Source organism: Cannabis sativa, chromosome 1 (assembly GCF_029168945.1).
Source record: "Cannabis sativa cultivar Pink pepper isolate KNU-18-1 chromosome 1, ASM2916894v1, whole genome shotgun sequence".
NCBI classification, from domain to species: Eukaryota; Viridiplantae; Streptophyta; class Magnoliopsida; order Rosales; family Cannabaceae; genus Cannabis; species Cannabis sativa.
The window spans coordinates 641,896-659,725 of NC_083601.1; the positions used below are offsets into that span (position 1 = coordinate 641,896).

Genomic DNA, 17,830 nt, shown 5'->3' on the forward strand with positions numbered 1-17,830 from the left:
AATAATTTGATTAGAAATTAAAATTACATTCATTAATAGGAATTAAGAATGATTGTTGAGGGTGGAGAATAACCTTTAACTATTTATCTCATATCGTAGTCTCAATTTTAATTTGTTTTTATTTTTATTTATGCTATTTTATTCTAAACATAAACCCCCCTTTGCTAACCTTGGTTACTAAATTTTAAGTAATTGAATAAACATAGTTCTCGTGGGATCGACCCTTACTTACAATTATACTAAAAATAGTTGGAGGTATTAGAATTAAAATATTAGTAAATTTAATACGGTATACGACACACATCAAATTTTTGGCGCCATTATCGGGGACTATTGTTTTATTTTATTATTCATATTTAATATTTTTGTCTTACTAACTTGTTTTCACTTTGGCAATCTCAGGTGTACATGTCTAGTGAAGACGATACTCAAGAGAGACTATCAAGGGTAAAATAATATCTTGAGTTATTGTCTGCTTCTCGCTTATCAAAGGATATCACCGAATCCTTTCTTTCAACCTCTTGGTCCTGTCAAAGAGCCATTATCAGCTGATCACAAGTCTGATGCTGATGACTCGATCAAGTCTCACAAGACCATGGCTCAAAATAGGACGTTGAAAGAGTTGGTCGTGCCAAATCTTGGCCAACAACCACGGTGCATCCATTATCCACCCTTGGATATCAACTTTGAACTGAAATCCAACCTCATCCACTTGCTACCAGCTTTTCATGGATTTCTTAGTGAAGACCCCAACAATCTGAAGGAGTTTCATATTGTCTGCTCTAGTATGAAACTTACATCAATAACTGAAGAGCAAATCAAGCACCAGGCTTTCCCTTTCTCCTTGAAAGATGCTGCTAAGGAGTGATTGTATTATCTACCACCTGGTACATTGAGACATGGAATGACATGAAGACTATTTTCTTGGATCGATACTTCCCAGCCTCTAAAGTTGGAAGCATCAGAGTAGAAATTTGTGGAATTCGGCAAGATACTGGAGAGTCACTTTATGAATATTGAGAAAAGTTTAAGAGGTTTTGTGATAGTTTTCCTCATCACCAGATCAGTGAACAACTCCTAATCTAATACTTTTATTAAGGGTGTTCATATAATCTGCAATCTGTGGTTTCAAACCCCAACCAATCCGGACCAAACCATTTGAGACTGAACCAAATGAATCTGATGTGAATTATTTAATCAATCCAGACTATTTTAAAAATTTTAGTTCGGTCACGATTTTAGAAATCACGATAGCAGTTCAAACCAAATAAATCCGTATAATTATTATACATATACTTAATATATTTTTTTGGACAAAATATTGATATTTGGAAACAACTTTAAAAAGAATGTTGATATTGAGTTTATAATGTTATGATAATAATTCTTTATTGTTACTTATGTATTATAACCTTATTGAAAAAGTAAAAAAAAAATATCAAAAAATGAACAACTATTGTAAAAAAAAATTAGAACAACTATGAAATACAAACCATAGTTTGAACCAAACCAATCCGTTTTTGAGTGATTTGGTTTGGTTTGGTTTGATCATTTTATTGGTTTGGTTTGGTTTTGAATTTTTGAAAAACTGTAATAGTGGTTTGGTTTGAAAAAATTGAAAATTTGAACCAAATCAATCCGTAAATACCCCTAACTTTTATGAAGGTCTCTTACCTTTTGAAAGGAGTATGATAGATGCAGCCAGTGGAGGAGTATTGGTAGATAAGACCCCTACAGAAGCTAGAAATCTAATCTCAAACATGGTTGCCAATTCACAGCAGTTTGGCATTCTTCGAGTGCCTCCCTCAACATCACGACAGGTTAATAAAGTGAGCAAACCCATTAAAAACCAACTTAGTTAGCAAATAGTTCAGTTAACCTCTGTTGTACAATAACTTGCTTTAGGCCAGCAGGTGAGGCCATGTCGAATTTGTCAAACTGTGGGACATGCTACTAATACCTGTCCTACACTGTTTAAAGAGGAGACTGGAGATATGAACGATGTAGGTAATTTTCCTGGTTAATTAAGCCAGCTTTATGACCCACACTCACAAACTTATAGAGCTAATTGGCAGAATCATTCGAATCTTCGCTACAAAAATCAACAAAATTTCTAGCAACCTGCACCTACAAAACCTAGTTTCAATTATCAATAGTGGCCACCTGCAAGGCAGAATCAAGCACCACAAGCTGCCCCACCAACAACTCCCAACCCTACCACTGAAGAACTTATTAATACCATGGTTGCTAGTTCTTTAAGTATCTAGCAAACAACTGAAGTCGCATTTAAAACTTTAGAGAATCAAGTGGGCCAACTCTCAGAATCTTATAATCGATTGCAAGCTCAGTTTTACACTCAACTGCCCTCCCAACCTAAGAAGAATCCTAAGGAGAATGCTAGTGTAGTGACCTTGAGAAGTGGTAAACAATATGACCCACCTATCATCCCAAAGCCAAAACCAGTGCCACCCAAACCACAAGATGATAGCTCAGATGATGAAATAGAGGCACCCAAGCCAAACAATCATGTCCCACCAAAGCCTACCTTTGTCACACCACCACCTTTCCCAAGCAGATTGAAGAAGACTAAAAAGGAAGAAGTTGACAAGGAAATTCTTGAGATATTCTGCAAGGTGGAAGTGAACATTCCTCTTCTTGATGCCATTAAACAAGTACCACGATATGCCAAGTTTTTGAAGGAGCTTTGCATCAATAAGCGTAAGTTGAGGGGTAATGAGAAAATAAGTGTGGGGGAGAATGTTTCTGTAATTCTCCAAAGAAAGTTGTTGCCTAAGACAAGTACAATTCAATGCATAATTAGTAAAACTAGGTTTGATCATTGCATGATAGATTTAGGAGCAATTATTAATATTATGTCTCATTCCAATTTTACTTCTTTAAATCTTAGTTCGTTAAGAGAAACTCATGTTTTGATTCAATTGACTAATCATAATACTTCTTACCCTTTAGGGATAGTTGAAGATATTTTTGTGCAGTCTAATGTACTTGTCACTCCAAGTGATTCTTACATAATTGAGATGAAAGATGAGGGTGATCCCAATCCTACATCAACTTTATTTGGGAGGCCCTTCTTACTCACTACTAAGAAGTTGGATATGAAAATATGGATACTTACAATAGAATTTGATGGTGAAGTAATTAAATTCATTGTGTTAGATTTCATTGATAGGTACATAAGGAATGAGTCTTTGTTAAAAGACCTAACATGAAGACCAAATGAAGACAACATTCAGTCTAGCTAACAACGTTAAACAAAGCAATTTTACAGGAGTTTTTCTTACCCTTTTCTTTTTATTTTGCATTGATTTTATTTAATTGAACCTTGAAAACAATGCTTATATTATGTGTGGGGGAAGATTAACTGTCGTGTCTATCCAATTTTTTTTCTTAGTTTTTTAGTTATATATTCTTTTTAATCGTTTTTTATAGTTTATATTATTTTTTTTAAAAATTTTAGTGAGCATGGGTTTGGTGAAATTTTGTTAACAATGATTGCTCTTGTTTGATGTGTGATTTTACTTTGATGTCTTATGCATGGTCTTGTGTAAAATGATTTTGTTGATGATAAAATTCTTGATTGTGTGATAGTTATAATTATGCGAAAAATGATAGATTCTCATAATTTGTGTGTTTAACTTATGATTAATTACTGCTCAAGCTTGATTTTTTTAAAAAACTTTTACACATCAGTTGAATTATCATATTTGTTAATATTTGGAAAGATGAATGCATGTTTGACTTTTGATTAAAATTCCAATCGCTCTAGAACTTGTTTGATAATCATTTGAGATAAAATTGATAAATTACATATGATTTTGAGATATGATATAGGCAATTTTTGGATCGATTGAGCTTTTCAAGTCTACCCTATTTGTGAATTCTCTACTTTGACCCAATTTGAACCTAAATGTTAAAATCTCGTTTTCTTTTTGACCCTATTCAATAACCTTTGAGCCTAATTTTTTTTCCTTATTTATCATTTTTTTACACCATAGTATATGAATGATTTATGTGTTTGTAATAGTGTGAGAATTTTGTTGAAAAAAATATGGTTATGTATGAGTTAAGAAAACAAATTTGAAAAAATAATTCCCTTAGAATAAATATTTGTGAGTTGTAAGTATTTCATATATGTTAAAAATAATAATAAAAAAAATCATATAAATGAATATTTGTAACAATATAAGTGTGGAAGAATTAGTAAGTTTATGCTGAAAAAAATACAAAAATAAATTACTCAAGGGTATGATTGAGGAATACAAACTTTTCTTTATAATTTGAAAATTAAACTATTTTAGCTCATTTATTGAAGCCCTCAAAGTCCTTCAAAATAACTTAGAAATTGAGTTGTTACACAAATATTCTATATCAATTATACCTGCTTATATGGCATGGCATGGCATGGCATGCGTTATAATATTTTCTTAAGTTACAAACTCGTCTTATAACTTAACTTATTTCAACACCTGATATTACAGTTTTTAATTATTTTAATCAACATTATAAATAGTGTAGTATATTAATAAATCAAGTGGAGATCTCTATGCTTAAAGAGTAAAAACTATGACACTTATCCAGAACACATACAATGCACCTACCAATTTATAGTATCGTACTCTTTTGTTTCACATGTAAATAAAGTTGATGGTTTTATTAAAACCAAGTACCAAGTGGAAAATGACAAACGTTAAATTCATAATTCATTGGACAAAGGGTTTGACTTATATCTTAACATATACAGTCTATAACTAAAGCAACAGGCCAATATACATTCTTAATGTATATTAATTAATTAATATAGTTAGTTGAATAATTAGAAAATGAAAATGGCATAATTTTAGTTTATTAAATTAATAATTAGGTTATAGCATACGTAGCTGTCACACTGACCTAATGTAGAAAAATATTTAATTTGAACGGTATTCATCGCTGCCTCATTATTTTCTATGCAGTACGTGTATATAGATATATAGGTAGGTTATGTAGTAGTGGTAGATATTAAAGGTGGTATCTCATTTACAAAACATGTCAACTTGGGAGCTTTCTTTCCTTTAGTTCGTCGTACAATGTATTTATTAATTATTATGAGTTTATGAGTAATAACATATGATATGCCCACCACATTTATGGATCACAACAAACCTTTTTACTTTATTAGTTTTTTTTTTTTTTGGCAAAATCACTTAAATTTTATATTTTTTAACATTTAATTATGGTGTCGTTTGGTAACACTTTTTTAATCAGTTTTCTGTTTCTAAAATTGAAAAAGTAAAAATATTTTTCAAAAACATGTTCTATAAAACTGTTTTACTTTTCAATTTTTTAATTGAGAATCAAAATTTTAAAAACAAAAAAAAAATCACTTTCAATATTTTTTAAACAATTTTTTTTCTTAATCAATATCTTGGATTTCGATCAGACCCGGACCTAAATCCCCCCACGGCCCTGGCGCTGAACCCGACCTCTGATTTGAACCCAAATCCGACCTTGGACCTAGACCCGACGTAACTAAAATTAAAAAATAAAAATAAAAATGAATTTTACAGAACACACTTTTGTTTTCTATTTTTAAAATTAAAAAATAAAAGTGGTTACAGAATGCATTTTTATTTTTTAAAATCAAAATTTTTAAAAACAAAAAGTTTACTTTCATTTTGTGATTAAAAAATTAGAAAATAAAAGTGTTACCAAACGGCACCTATAAAAAACTGAAATTTTAACAGTAAAACCTATTGAACTTAGTAGGGTTGAGCATTGGTCGGTTTGGTTGGTTATTTTATATAAAAATCAAAAATTCAGTTTTCGGTCTGGATTGGTGCAATCCAAAAACCGACCGACCAATCCAAAAAAAAATGATCTAATTTATTCTATAAATACATTATTCTACATTTTACAACTACAAGCATACACATTAATTGTTCAAAAACTAATTAATTATCTTATTCTTTTAACTTTAATATAAATAAAAACATAATATATTATTTTTATATATTATTAGTAACTATAATACATGCAAACTCCTAAATTCTAAATTCAGTACATTTCAATTAATCCTAATTTTTGACGGTGCTTTTCAAATGCAGTTCATGCCAAGACCTTGGTGAATGGATCAGCTAAGTTGTCCTCTGTGTCCACTTTCTCAACTAGTACATCCCCTCTTGCCACGTATTCTTTGATAATATGGTACTTCCTTTCAATATGTTTGCTTCTCTTGTGGCTTCGAGGTTCCTTACTGTTAGCTATCGCTCCATTATTCTCTGATGATCTGATACTTCCTTTCGATATGCTTGCTTCTCTTGTGGCTTCGAGGCTCTTTACTGTTGGCTATGGCTCCAGGGTTATCACAAAGCAAAACTAGTGGTTTTTCTATTCCAGGGATGACACCGAGTCCAGTGAAGAACTTTCTAAGCCAGACAAGTTCTTTTGCAGCCTCTGCACCAGCTATGTATTCTGCCTCCATGGTAGAGTCTGAAATCGCAGTTTGTTTAGCACTTCTCCAAACCACTGCTCCACCCCCAAGAGTAAACACCATCCCAGATGTGGATTTCCTGTCATCAAGACATGCTTGGAAATCTAAATCGGTATAGCCAGCAAGGTTTAAAGCACCACCCTTGTAGACTAACACAAATTGCCTTGTACTCTTCAAGTACTTCAAGATATGCTTAACAGCATTCCAATGTTCCTGTCCTGGATTTTTCTGATACCTGCTCACGATTCCTACTACATAACAGATGTCAGGTTAGTGCATAGCATTGCATATATTAGACTCCCAACTGCAGAAGCATAAGGAACTCTTCTCATGTCCTCTATCTCTTGAGGATCAGTGGGACACTGTTCTTTAGATAGATACCATATCTAGAAGACATAGTCGCCCCTTTGGTGTTTGTCATTGAGAATCTCTCTAAAACCTTATATGTAAGTTGTTTGAGAGAGAGAGCAAGGGATATGTTCTTCTGGTTTCTAATAATCTGAATACCGAGAACATATGCAGCTTCACCCAAATCTTTCATTTCGAATTGAGTGTCTAGCTATTCCTTGATGTCAATCATTTTCTTGACATTGTTGCCAATGATCAAAATGTCATCAACATAAAGGACCAGGAATACTACCACTTGGTTTTCCTTGAGTTGGTAAACACAAGGTTCATCTTCATTCTGAAGAAAGCTGTAGGTCTTGATGATTTCATCAAACCTTTTGTTCCAGGAGCGAGAAAGCTTGCTTAAGTCCATAAATGGACCTATTGAGTTTGCAAACTTTCTTTTCCTGCCTTGGAAGAACATAGCCTTCTGGTTGCTCTATATAGATGGTTTCTTCTAGAATTCCATTAAGGAAGGCTGTCTTGACATCCATTTTCCAGATTTCATAATCGAAAGCGGCTGGGATGGAGAGAAGAATTCGGATGGATTTGAGCATGGTGAGCGGACTAAAAGTTTCCTCATAGTCCATGCCTTCTCTTTGGGTGTAACCCTTGGCGACCAGTCTAGCTTTGAAAGTTTTGACTTTGCCTCCAGGGCCTCTTTTCTTCTTGTAGACCCACTTACATCCGATTGGACGATAGTCATCGGGTGTGTCTACATATTCCCAAACTTTGTTCTTTTTCATGGAATCAATTTCTGAATCCATGCCGGCTGACCATCGTTTCCGTTCTGGACTCGCCATTGCCTGTTTATAGGTTAATGGGTCGTCTTCAATACTGTCACCAACGACCATATTGATTTCACCATCCAAGCCATAACGAGACGGTTTAGTAGAAACCCTCCCACTACGACGAGGAGCGGTGATCTTCTGAACAGGAACTTTAATGGCAGTTCTCTCAGTTGTTTCGACTGAGGTAGTGGGATTATCCTCTTCTGGAGTGGAAGATGATGGAACATTGGAAGGAGTTATATCTGAAAGCATTTCCTCTAACACAATTTTACTTTTCGGTTTGTAGTCTTTAATATAGTTTTCTTCAAGGAAAGTAGCATTTGTAGAGACAAACACTTTGTTATTCTTGTAACTATAAAATAGTCCACCCCTAGTCTCTTTAGAATTTCCGACAAACATGCAAACTTATGTTCGCGATTCCAGTTTGCCTTCTTTCATTCTCAAGACATGAGCAGGGCACCCCCAAATCCTATAATGGCGTAAACTAGGTGTACGACCATTCCATAGTTCGACGGGTGTCTTAGGAACTGCTTTAGATGGAACAACATTTAGAATGCCGTTTGCCATCTGTATAGCATATCCCCAGAAGGACGTAGACAGTGTTGAATAACTCAACATAGACCTAACCATTTCCAAAAGAGTGTGATTTCTTCTCTCTTCTACTCCATTTTTCTGTGGAGTGCGAGGGGCAGTATATTGGGATTCAATTTCAAGTTCAATTAAATGATCTTTGAACTGCATATCCATATATTCTCTACCCCTATCAGTTCGCAAGATCTTTAATGTTTTACCTAATTGGTTTTGAGCAAAAGCATAAAATTCCTAAAACTTTTCAAACGTTTCAAATTGAACAAGTATGGGCTTAATCCTCAAAGGTGGTTGATGACCATGTCACACCCATAAGGGACCCTTGTCATCGGGCAGAATATAAAAATATTAACAGAAAATTGAACAACTTGACACAAGAGATTTGTACGTGGTATCAGTGTTCTCCCGAACACTCCTAGTCCACTGGGCCACGCCCAGAGAATGAAATCAATTAATAAAGTATCAAAATTACAAAGACAATTGACTTAAACAAGTTTAGACTCCCTCTAAATTATTGCTGCAATCCTTTGTAATCCACTTTATGAATCTGACTTCTGAAACACCTTCAAGCCCGAACTCCCTTCGTCTTTGAAGTGTGAGTGCTTACTTCCTCCCGAAGTAAGGCTTCAACAAGTCTTCTCCTGAAGACCAAAGTGCTTACTTCCTCCCGAAGTAAGGCTTTATCAAGTCTTCTCCCGAAGACCACTCTCTTGTTCAGTCAAGTCGTTCTTAACAAAACTCTAGGACAGAGTAAGAACAGATATATAGAATACTATAACCTAGATGAACAACTAGGCTCTCACATAACAAAGAAACTTTCTTCTCTCAAATAAGTTAAGTGCAAAAAATGAATAATGGAAGAGCTAATTCGAATGGCTGCTCTCTAGGCTCTATTTATAGAACAAAGAAACCCTAGAGATAGACACAAGATCGAATCTACAACTGTACAAAACTTTCCTAAGAAAAACACGATCTTCAGCATCAGAATCGGATGCTTACGTAGGAAATCTGACCAGAAAAAGGAAACTTGTTATAATCGGGTCTGATCCTCTATTAAGTCTTGATTCCTGCCATAAACAAATTATATATTCTGATTGTATCAAGATACAATCGAATTTAATGAGGATAAGGCATTTAATCAATGTTTCCTTTATAAATCAACTTTCTATAAGAGAAAAGATTCTCTTAGAAGAAATTTTTAAACAAAGGAAAGTTCAGCAATAAAAGCATCTTTCCTTACCAAGAAAAGATCAACTAAATCCAAATATACAAGGTAAGATCATCGGTCATAAATGCAAAAATATCTTACCATTAAATAAAAAATATTTTGTCAACTAACTTGCTAAAAAGGACTTTAAAATAATTATTTTCTAGTATTATGACATCACTATAATTATAAATAACTATATATAACTATATGTTCGGGATTTAACATTACTCATATGTTAAACATATAACCATAAAACAAATATGTGAGCAAAGCATATGATAAGGTTAAGAAATAATTTGTTATCTTAATTGATAGTAAATAAGATTATATTGAAATTAAGTTTAATTTAATGCATAAATTCACAACACCAATTTCTTCAAGGATGAAGCTTGACTGTGAATTAAAACATCGTTTTTAGCCATGAACTCCATCATCAACACTTCCAACGAACTTGGTTAAGCTATTTGATGAGGTACTTCTTCAATGTTGAACTCTTAAAAATCTTCTAAAATCTCTTCATTTGTTCCTTGAGTACTTGTCAAAATTTGGCTCTGAATTGTTGTAGTTGTCCTCCTAAATTTGATCATTGATTGGATAATTACAACCCCACTCGTCGTATGTTGCTATGTCTTCTAAATTCTAACATCCTATAAGCTTCACCCAATGATAATTGGTAAAAATTTTCTATAATCTTAAGACTTCGGATGACTATAGTGATATTTTAATATTTGAAACTTTAGATGACTTTCTATGCTTGAGATCATAATCTCAATATATAAACAGTTTATATACTCAAGATCACAAAATCTTATATTAATATATCATATTGTTAATCATGAAACGTATATAAGCGCCTATACATATATATACACAATCATAAAGATACAATAATATATATACAAACATATATACTATATGCAACTTATATATCATGCATGCAATTATCAAATTATAACAAGGTTTAGAATCTTACTTCTTGAAGCTTGTTAAGCATATTAAGTATCCTCAATAATTTTTGTATAATAAACGATATTTCTATCCAAACACTTGTTAGTGATGAATAGTCAGGGCCGTCTCAAGGTGATGAGAGGCCTAGGGCGAAATTTGAAACAAGACTTTTTAAAATTTTATTTATTATTAATAGTATCGTTAAAAATGTATGTTAATATTTTAAAATTAAAATTACTTTAACATATTTTTTTATATAGTAATACAAATATTTAAGTTATAATATTGTTTAGGGGTGAGCATCGGTCGATTTGATCGGTTTTTTTCTATATAAAAATCCGAAATTCGGTTTTCGATTTGGATTGGTGCAATCCGAAAACCGACCGACCAATCCAAAACCTATATTAAAACCGACCGTTTTGAACCTCGGAGGTTTGGTCGGTTTAAACTGCCTAAACCGAACTTTTTTTAAAAAAAATAAAATAATCCAATTTATTCTATAAATATATTATTCTACATTTTACAACTACAAACATACAAATTAATTGTTCAAAGACTAATTATTTTATTCTTTTAACTTTAATATTAATAAAAAACTAATATAGTATTTTTTTTTATATTATTAGTAACTATAATACATGGAAAAAAAAAACTTAATAAATTAATATATATATATATATATGTATAACGGTCGGTTTTAGTTTTTTCGGTCGGTTTATTACCAAAAAAAAAACCGACCGGTTAATGACAGTTTTAACCGTTAGCGGTTTTTTCGGTTTTCAGTTTCGTCGATTTCGATTCTAACGGTGTTCGGTAAGGATCAAACCTAGAATCTCAAGGTTAATGAAAGATCTTCTTACCAACTATGCTACATGTTTTTCATTTAATTTATTGAGTTAAATATTTATATATTATATGTTTTTATATGTATATATATAAATTTAAGTTTTTCGGAGTCTTCAAAATTATGGGGCCTGGGGCCTCGGCCCTAGCTACCCCACCTTCTGACCGGCCCTGTGAATAGTACTCACATTTTGGATCTTTTGGAGTATTCTCTACACCTTAAGAGAATAATGTTATTTTCTAATTCAAAGTGTTTTTAAAGAAAAAAGAAAAATAATATATTAATTTTAATCATTTTTAAAATTTTAAAATTATATTTTCTAATATTAATAATCTTATTTTTATAATATTTAATCAATTAATATTGAAATTTTTACATGAAAAATCCTTTTTACTCTCTTTATTACATTATTACCCTCACACGCCTATTACTACATTTATACTTACAAACTTATTTTTATTACACATTTACCACTTACTCATCATACCATGCATACACGTGTTCTATCCCCATGCATCATCAATCAAATCATACTCTCTTCCCTCTCTTTTTTCATTTTGTTTTGATTTCATTTTCTATTCTTCATTTCTGTTCTCTAAGTTCATTTTGAAATCAAGTAACCTCCATTAACCACTCACAATTTATCACGTTTTTCCCTCTTATTTTTGGTTCATCCACGAATTTTCAACTTCCTCTTAGCCCACGATTTAGCAACTGTTTTTCCCTCTCTGTTTCATTTTTTTTCAATCTTATTTATACCATGGCAATCACTCGGTCATCTTCATCCCCTTCTCCAGTTCTCAAAAAGAAATCAAAAATGGGCAAGAAATCTTTGGCCAACAAATCCAAGGGTAAACGCCCAATCATTGATGATTTTGATTCTGATTTTGAAGCTCCCATGCCGAAGCGTGTGAAACCCACTTCTTCGAAGAAATCGAAGCTGAACTTGGAGGAGTCCTCGCTTCGTAAATTTACGGGAAAAATTTCGAAACACGTTACACATTCTGAGATCGGATCGAGGTTGGTTTTTAGTTTTATTTTCGTTTCCCCTTTTCTTCCATTTCGCTTTACCGCATTTTTGGCGTTTCATGATCATTTTGCTTTGTGTGATTTTAGGGTTTCATTTGTGCATTTTGTTTCATGTTTTTAAATTTTTTAGTTATTTATTGTTGCTTTTTATTTTTCCATTTGATTCTGGTCTGGGTGTTGTTATTTAATTTTGTTTTGTTTTCTTTATTTTTAGTGTTTTTTTGTGCTTACGGAGTTATGTGTTTTGTTTTCGTTTTTGGTGTTTTCAATCATTCTTCGTTAGTTTCTTTTCGGTTTTTTAAATAGTTTATTCTTGGTATGTTTTGATGTGTTTTCGATTTTCATAAGTTTTTGTTGTTTTGCTGTTATGTTTTAGATTTCAAAATTATTTTCAAATCTTTGCTCTATATTTTCCTATAGTTGTATATGTTTTTTAGTTTGTTTGTTGTTTTAATATAGTTTTGTTGTTCTTTTTATACTGCATTTTTCGATTTCTTTTAGGGTTAGTTGTTTACTGTTTTTTTTATGTTTCCAAACGATTTAAGGTCTTTCTTTGTTATTTTACGTGTAGTTGTTTGCCATTGATAGTTTGTTTTTAGTTTGTTTGTAGTTGTATTACGGTTTTCATCTTGTTTAACTCGGGATTTTTAATTTATATTGGCCCTTTTTTGTTATGTTGCGGGTTTGGGATGTAAATTTAGTCCTTCTGATTTTTACAGATCTAAGTGTGTGTGCACCAGTGTGTGATTCTGTGATAAATAATATTAAAAACACTTTATCTCGTTAATTTGCTTTCTTTGTTTCGTCAAACTCGGTTTGGGCATTTTCTGGATATGCCTCGAGTTTGTTTTTCACCCACAAGTCGTTCATAGTTTACTACTAAGGGAAGTTTTACACCTAATCCTAAGGAGTTTTGGGCTAAGGTTGTGGCCGTTGCATACGGTTTAGTGCCGAAGAATTTTACCTTATTTCTGGTTTAGATTGTTTCGGTGATTGCAACAAGTTGTTGTTTTCACAGGAAACAAATCAATTGGTAGAAACTTGTTTCCGTGGTGTAAAAACTATTGACAACAAAGCCATCGAGGATGCTTTTTTGGGTAGTCGGTGGGGTTTGGATGAGTCTATTGGTTTGAAAATGGCCGTTTTGTATTTCATTCGGTGTTTTCTTCTTAGCAATACTCGACAAAGAAGTGTCTAGGTTTGTTCTAGATATAGTTGAGAGCGGTCGGTGGGATGAGTATTGTTGGGGTAGGGAATCATTTGAATTGACAATTGACTCATTCAAAGGTAGGATTGAGCATGGTATCATTATGAAAAATAGAAAGGCGAGAGAAGGGAGGCCAATATGATGGCCGGTATAGGGCATTGGGATGTCCTTGGGTTTTTCTTGTTTGGTTTTATGAATGCCAGTCCCGCAATGGTGAACTCTTTCGTAAGAGAGTTTCATCTTCTATTCCCAGGATTCTGAACTGGAGCAACACCATCGTCACCAAAAATCCAACCCTTCGAGACTTGAAGGGCAAGATTTTTGATTTACCTTTGGAGAAGGTACTTTATAGTTTTTTTTCTTGTTTTTTTCTGTTTCTTTTCGGTTTAATATTTGTAGTTGTTTTTTGGTTTTTCCAATTGTTTTAATTTTTTTCATACTATGTTTAATTATCTTTGTTCAGTTGAAGATAAAAAACATGCGTCCTACTGATGAAGAGAGGCAGCAGCTTCAACTTGACGGTCTATTTCTCGATGAATCTATTGATGAACGTGGTGTAGTGAAGCAATCCTTCGATGGTGGCTCATCTTCAAAGAAGTCTGATTCGGCGAGATATTGATTGGATGAAATCTAAGTGGAGATGCTCAGTTCGAATCAATCATCATTGGCCGAGGACTTCATTTCGTTGAGGTGTTTTGTTGATTTTAATTTCATATCTGTAATGACTGTAATTAAGGATATCCAAGAGAAGGTTAATGCCATTCATCGTCGTCCTTCTGACGAGGTATTTATTCTTACTTTATTGTTTAGGTTTTTTTATTTTTTTTTGTATAGTTTCTTTACTGTTTTATTTAAGTTTTATTTATGTTGGCTGATACAGGGAAAGTCATCGGATGAATTAGTAACTCAAGATTCTGATGATGATCCTGATGATGATGATGATGATGATGATGCCGAGGATGATGACAAGCAATTGCCTGATCCAGAAAATATTGATTCCGACTCCGACGATGGTGGTGAGTTGGTTAAAGTTGGTGGGGATGCGATGATGCGACAAGGTATTCTTGCGTCCCTTCGCCGATGTGAATCCTTCGAGGATGTTGGAGGGAGTGATAAAAATGTTAAGGATGTTGAGAAGCCGAAGGGCGATGAGTCTCGATTGAAGGGGGACGATTTCTTTGATGGGTTGAGCCAGCTTGTAATAGATGATGATCAAGTTGTGTTGGCTGGCTTGGAGGCTGTTGCTAAAATCAATGTAAGTTTACTTTTAATTGTTTTCAAAAAAACTAGGTTTCTTTTTGGTTGCTCTTTAGTTTCTACTATGTTTTGCAAGCTTGTTTTAATGCATTCTTTATTTTTTAGGTCCCCGCACCCAATCCGGATGTTGTTGGTGAAAAGTCGGATGCCATTCATACCGATGAAGAAACCGAGGATACCGTCTCGATACACCTCTCGTTGGATAAGAGGAAGCGTGCTCCGGCCTTGAAATCTCCATTTGTTGATTTCGGGTCTGGCGATGTTGGGAGCACTCCAATGGAGCTTATGTCCTCGGAGTTCTCGATCTGCTTTGGGGATGATAGGGATTTCAAAATGGTGACTTATGTGAAGGGCCTTTATGCTCTTAATGATGCTTTTGCTGATCCCGTATCTACCGAGATTGAGGCAAAATTTGACTCTTGGATTGGTGAAGGATTGCTTAAACATCCCGAATTGTTGTTTTTTATTAAATCTGTTTTTGTATTATTTTTTTTTCCGGTTTATTCTGTTTTAATGCTTTGTTTTTTTTTGTTGTAGGCATTATAATTGTTATGAAGACGGCGCAAAGAAATTTACCCGGGTTTTAGGCTAGGTGTTGATTATGTTGAGGATAAAACTTGGTTTTACCATTTGGCCACATGCGACATGTTTATGAACGACTCGGTAAAGTTTCCAATTTATATTGTACTTATGGTAGTTTGTTTTTAGTTTCTTTATAAATGTTTTTTAGTTTTGATACTACATTTCGGTTTTTTTACGGTTGTTAAACCTTTTCATTTGTGTTTTCGTGTTGTTTTTTTCTCGGCATATGAACACCATATTCTATTACCTTCGGAAAAAAGGTAAGTATTCTTCCGCCGTGACGTTGAATTTCGCAACCACTTGATTGTCTTTTTGATGATTCCATCCAAGCATTGTACCACAAATTTAACAAGGCCAAGTCAATGAAGACTAAGATGTCACACATTCACGCGCCCACCCAATTGCGCATTATATCCGAGGTATGCGCATTCCCTGTTCCAAGCCTTGGTATGAAGCCGATCACGTGCTTTTCATCATCAATTTAAGAAGGGAAAGTCATTGGGTTTTTGGGCGTCTTGACGTGCACGAAAGGACGTTATTTCTGTACAATTCTTTGAGAACCGCGAAGATGAATGCCGCAGCTAGGAATGCGATGAAGGCTTATTCCGTGTTGTTGCCTTTGTTTTTCGATTTACTTGGGTTCTGGAAGAATAGAGCACAAGTTCCTGCCTCAGTTTCTGACCCTACAGCTCCATTCAGAATCGTGGAGCTTAGTGGTCTTGCGTCTCAGCAGAAGAAGTGAGTGTTTCTTTTAAGTTTCTTTTATGTTGTTTTTTAGTTTCTAATCTGTTTATTTTTTCTCTATGTTTTTTAACAGTGATTGTGGAGCATATGTTGCTGCCTTTGCTGAATTCTTTATACACGGAAAGGATGTCCCCGTACTTTGACATCGAAGTTTATCGAACCCGACTTGCTGCACTTTTCTACTCGTACGGACAAAGGAAAATTGACGAAAGTATTGATAGCGAGGATGAGAAGCAATCCAAGTCTTCTAAGGCATCTAAATTGAAGAAATAGGAACTTTTATTTTGGTGGCTTTATTATGTTATTTGTTGAATCTATTTACTTGACAAGTTTTAGTGTTGTTGTTTCAATGTAGGTATTATATTTGATTTTATACTATGTAGCTGGTTTAAAACTTTTAGGATATTTGACATTCACTACTTATAATATCTTTATTGTATAGGTTTGTATTTCCCAAAGTTTTGTGGTTTTTTAATTGTTCAAGTTCATATATAGGGTCGCACAACTATTGAGAAACTATTAACCAACTAAATACAAACTATGTTTTCATTTTTCCTAAATAGTGCTATGAATGTATATTTATTCTTCGTATTCCGTTAACTATTTTCCCTTATTCAAGCTATGTTTTATCAATTATTGACTGACTGCCTTTAAAACTGTAAACAATAAGTCATTCCGGTACTTAATATTTTACAAAGGGTCGCAACTGTAACAAAACGATTTTGAAACTATTAAAAAATGTTTCAAATTTCATAAAAATGAAATCCCATGTATTTAGAGCATCACGGATCAACTCGTTTGAATTTGCACACAAAATTAAACAATTCAAATATTTCATATGTATCTATTTTATTGCTTGATTGTTGCATGTCTTTCGATTGTGTCCGTGTTGTCCACATTTGCCGCACCTGTTATGTTTTTTTGTATCCCATTCAGATAAAAACCTTCGTTTCCTTGGTCTTCCGGATCTTATTTTTTGGTTTGGTGGCGAACAATGATATCTTTTATGTTTTGTGGCACATCCCAAGTTGTGTGATTGTGTACGGATATGTTGAGCCGCTGTATGTTTCAAGCCATGTTCGCGTGGTGTAATAACCCGAACAGTAGTTGTAAACATTCAAGTTCATCTCTTTTATAACAGCAAGCGCATGAGCACACGGTAACTCATCAAGTTGGAATCTGTTGCAACTGCACGTTTTCTCCTTGAGGTTGATGACCCATGATCTGGTTAGTTCAATGACTTCGAACATGGTCTCGTTTATTGGTTTTACCTGCGGATTAAGTGTGAAACTGTTAATATGTATGACAACGAAAAACAAACTATAAAGAAACTGAAATGCAACTAAAATAATTAACATGTCATTACATTTTCTGTCAATGATTCCACAAAGTTGTCGACTAATTTCTTTTCTGCTGTAGGTGTTAAAAATGTTGTTGTTTTCTGTGCTTTTTCTGTTTGTGTATGTCCATTGTTGAATCAATGCTCTCAATGACTCCATCGGTGTTGTGATTGGTAGCTCTCTAGGCTTGCCAAGTTCTTTGCATTTAGAGATTCAGCAATGTTTGAAGTCATAGTTGAATACCTGTTGTTTTTGCAGTGGTATCTTGACCATTTGTGGTATCCAACTTGTTGTAAATATGGTCTTACACGGATGTCCAAGCTGTCCAACTCGCTCATATGGTATTCAAATTTTCTCTCTGTGTATGCTCTGGCTGCAGCGAAGAATGGTTTATCCAGCTTGCTTGCATTCTT

General features: G+C 33.7%; 1 protein-coding gene and 1 pseudogene across 1 annotated transcript; both read left to right on the forward strand.

The window, feature by feature from the left end:
- Positions 1–460: 460 nt before the first annotated feature.
- On the forward strand, positions 461–4,083 carry LOC115706150 (uncharacterized; annotated as a pseudogene).
- Positions 4,084–15,735: 11,652 nt separating this feature from the next.
- LOC133029953 (uncharacterized) lies at positions 15,736–16,220 on the forward strand. Its single transcript, XM_061101979.1, has 2 exons — positions 15,736–16,071; positions 16,151–16,220. Exons 1-2 carry the CDS (start codon positions 15,755–15,757, stop codon positions 16,218–16,220), a joined length of 387 nt encoding a protein of 128 aa, XP_060957962.1. The 5' UTR covers positions 15,736–15,754.
- The last annotated feature ends 1,610 nt before the right edge of the window (positions 16,221–17,830 follow it).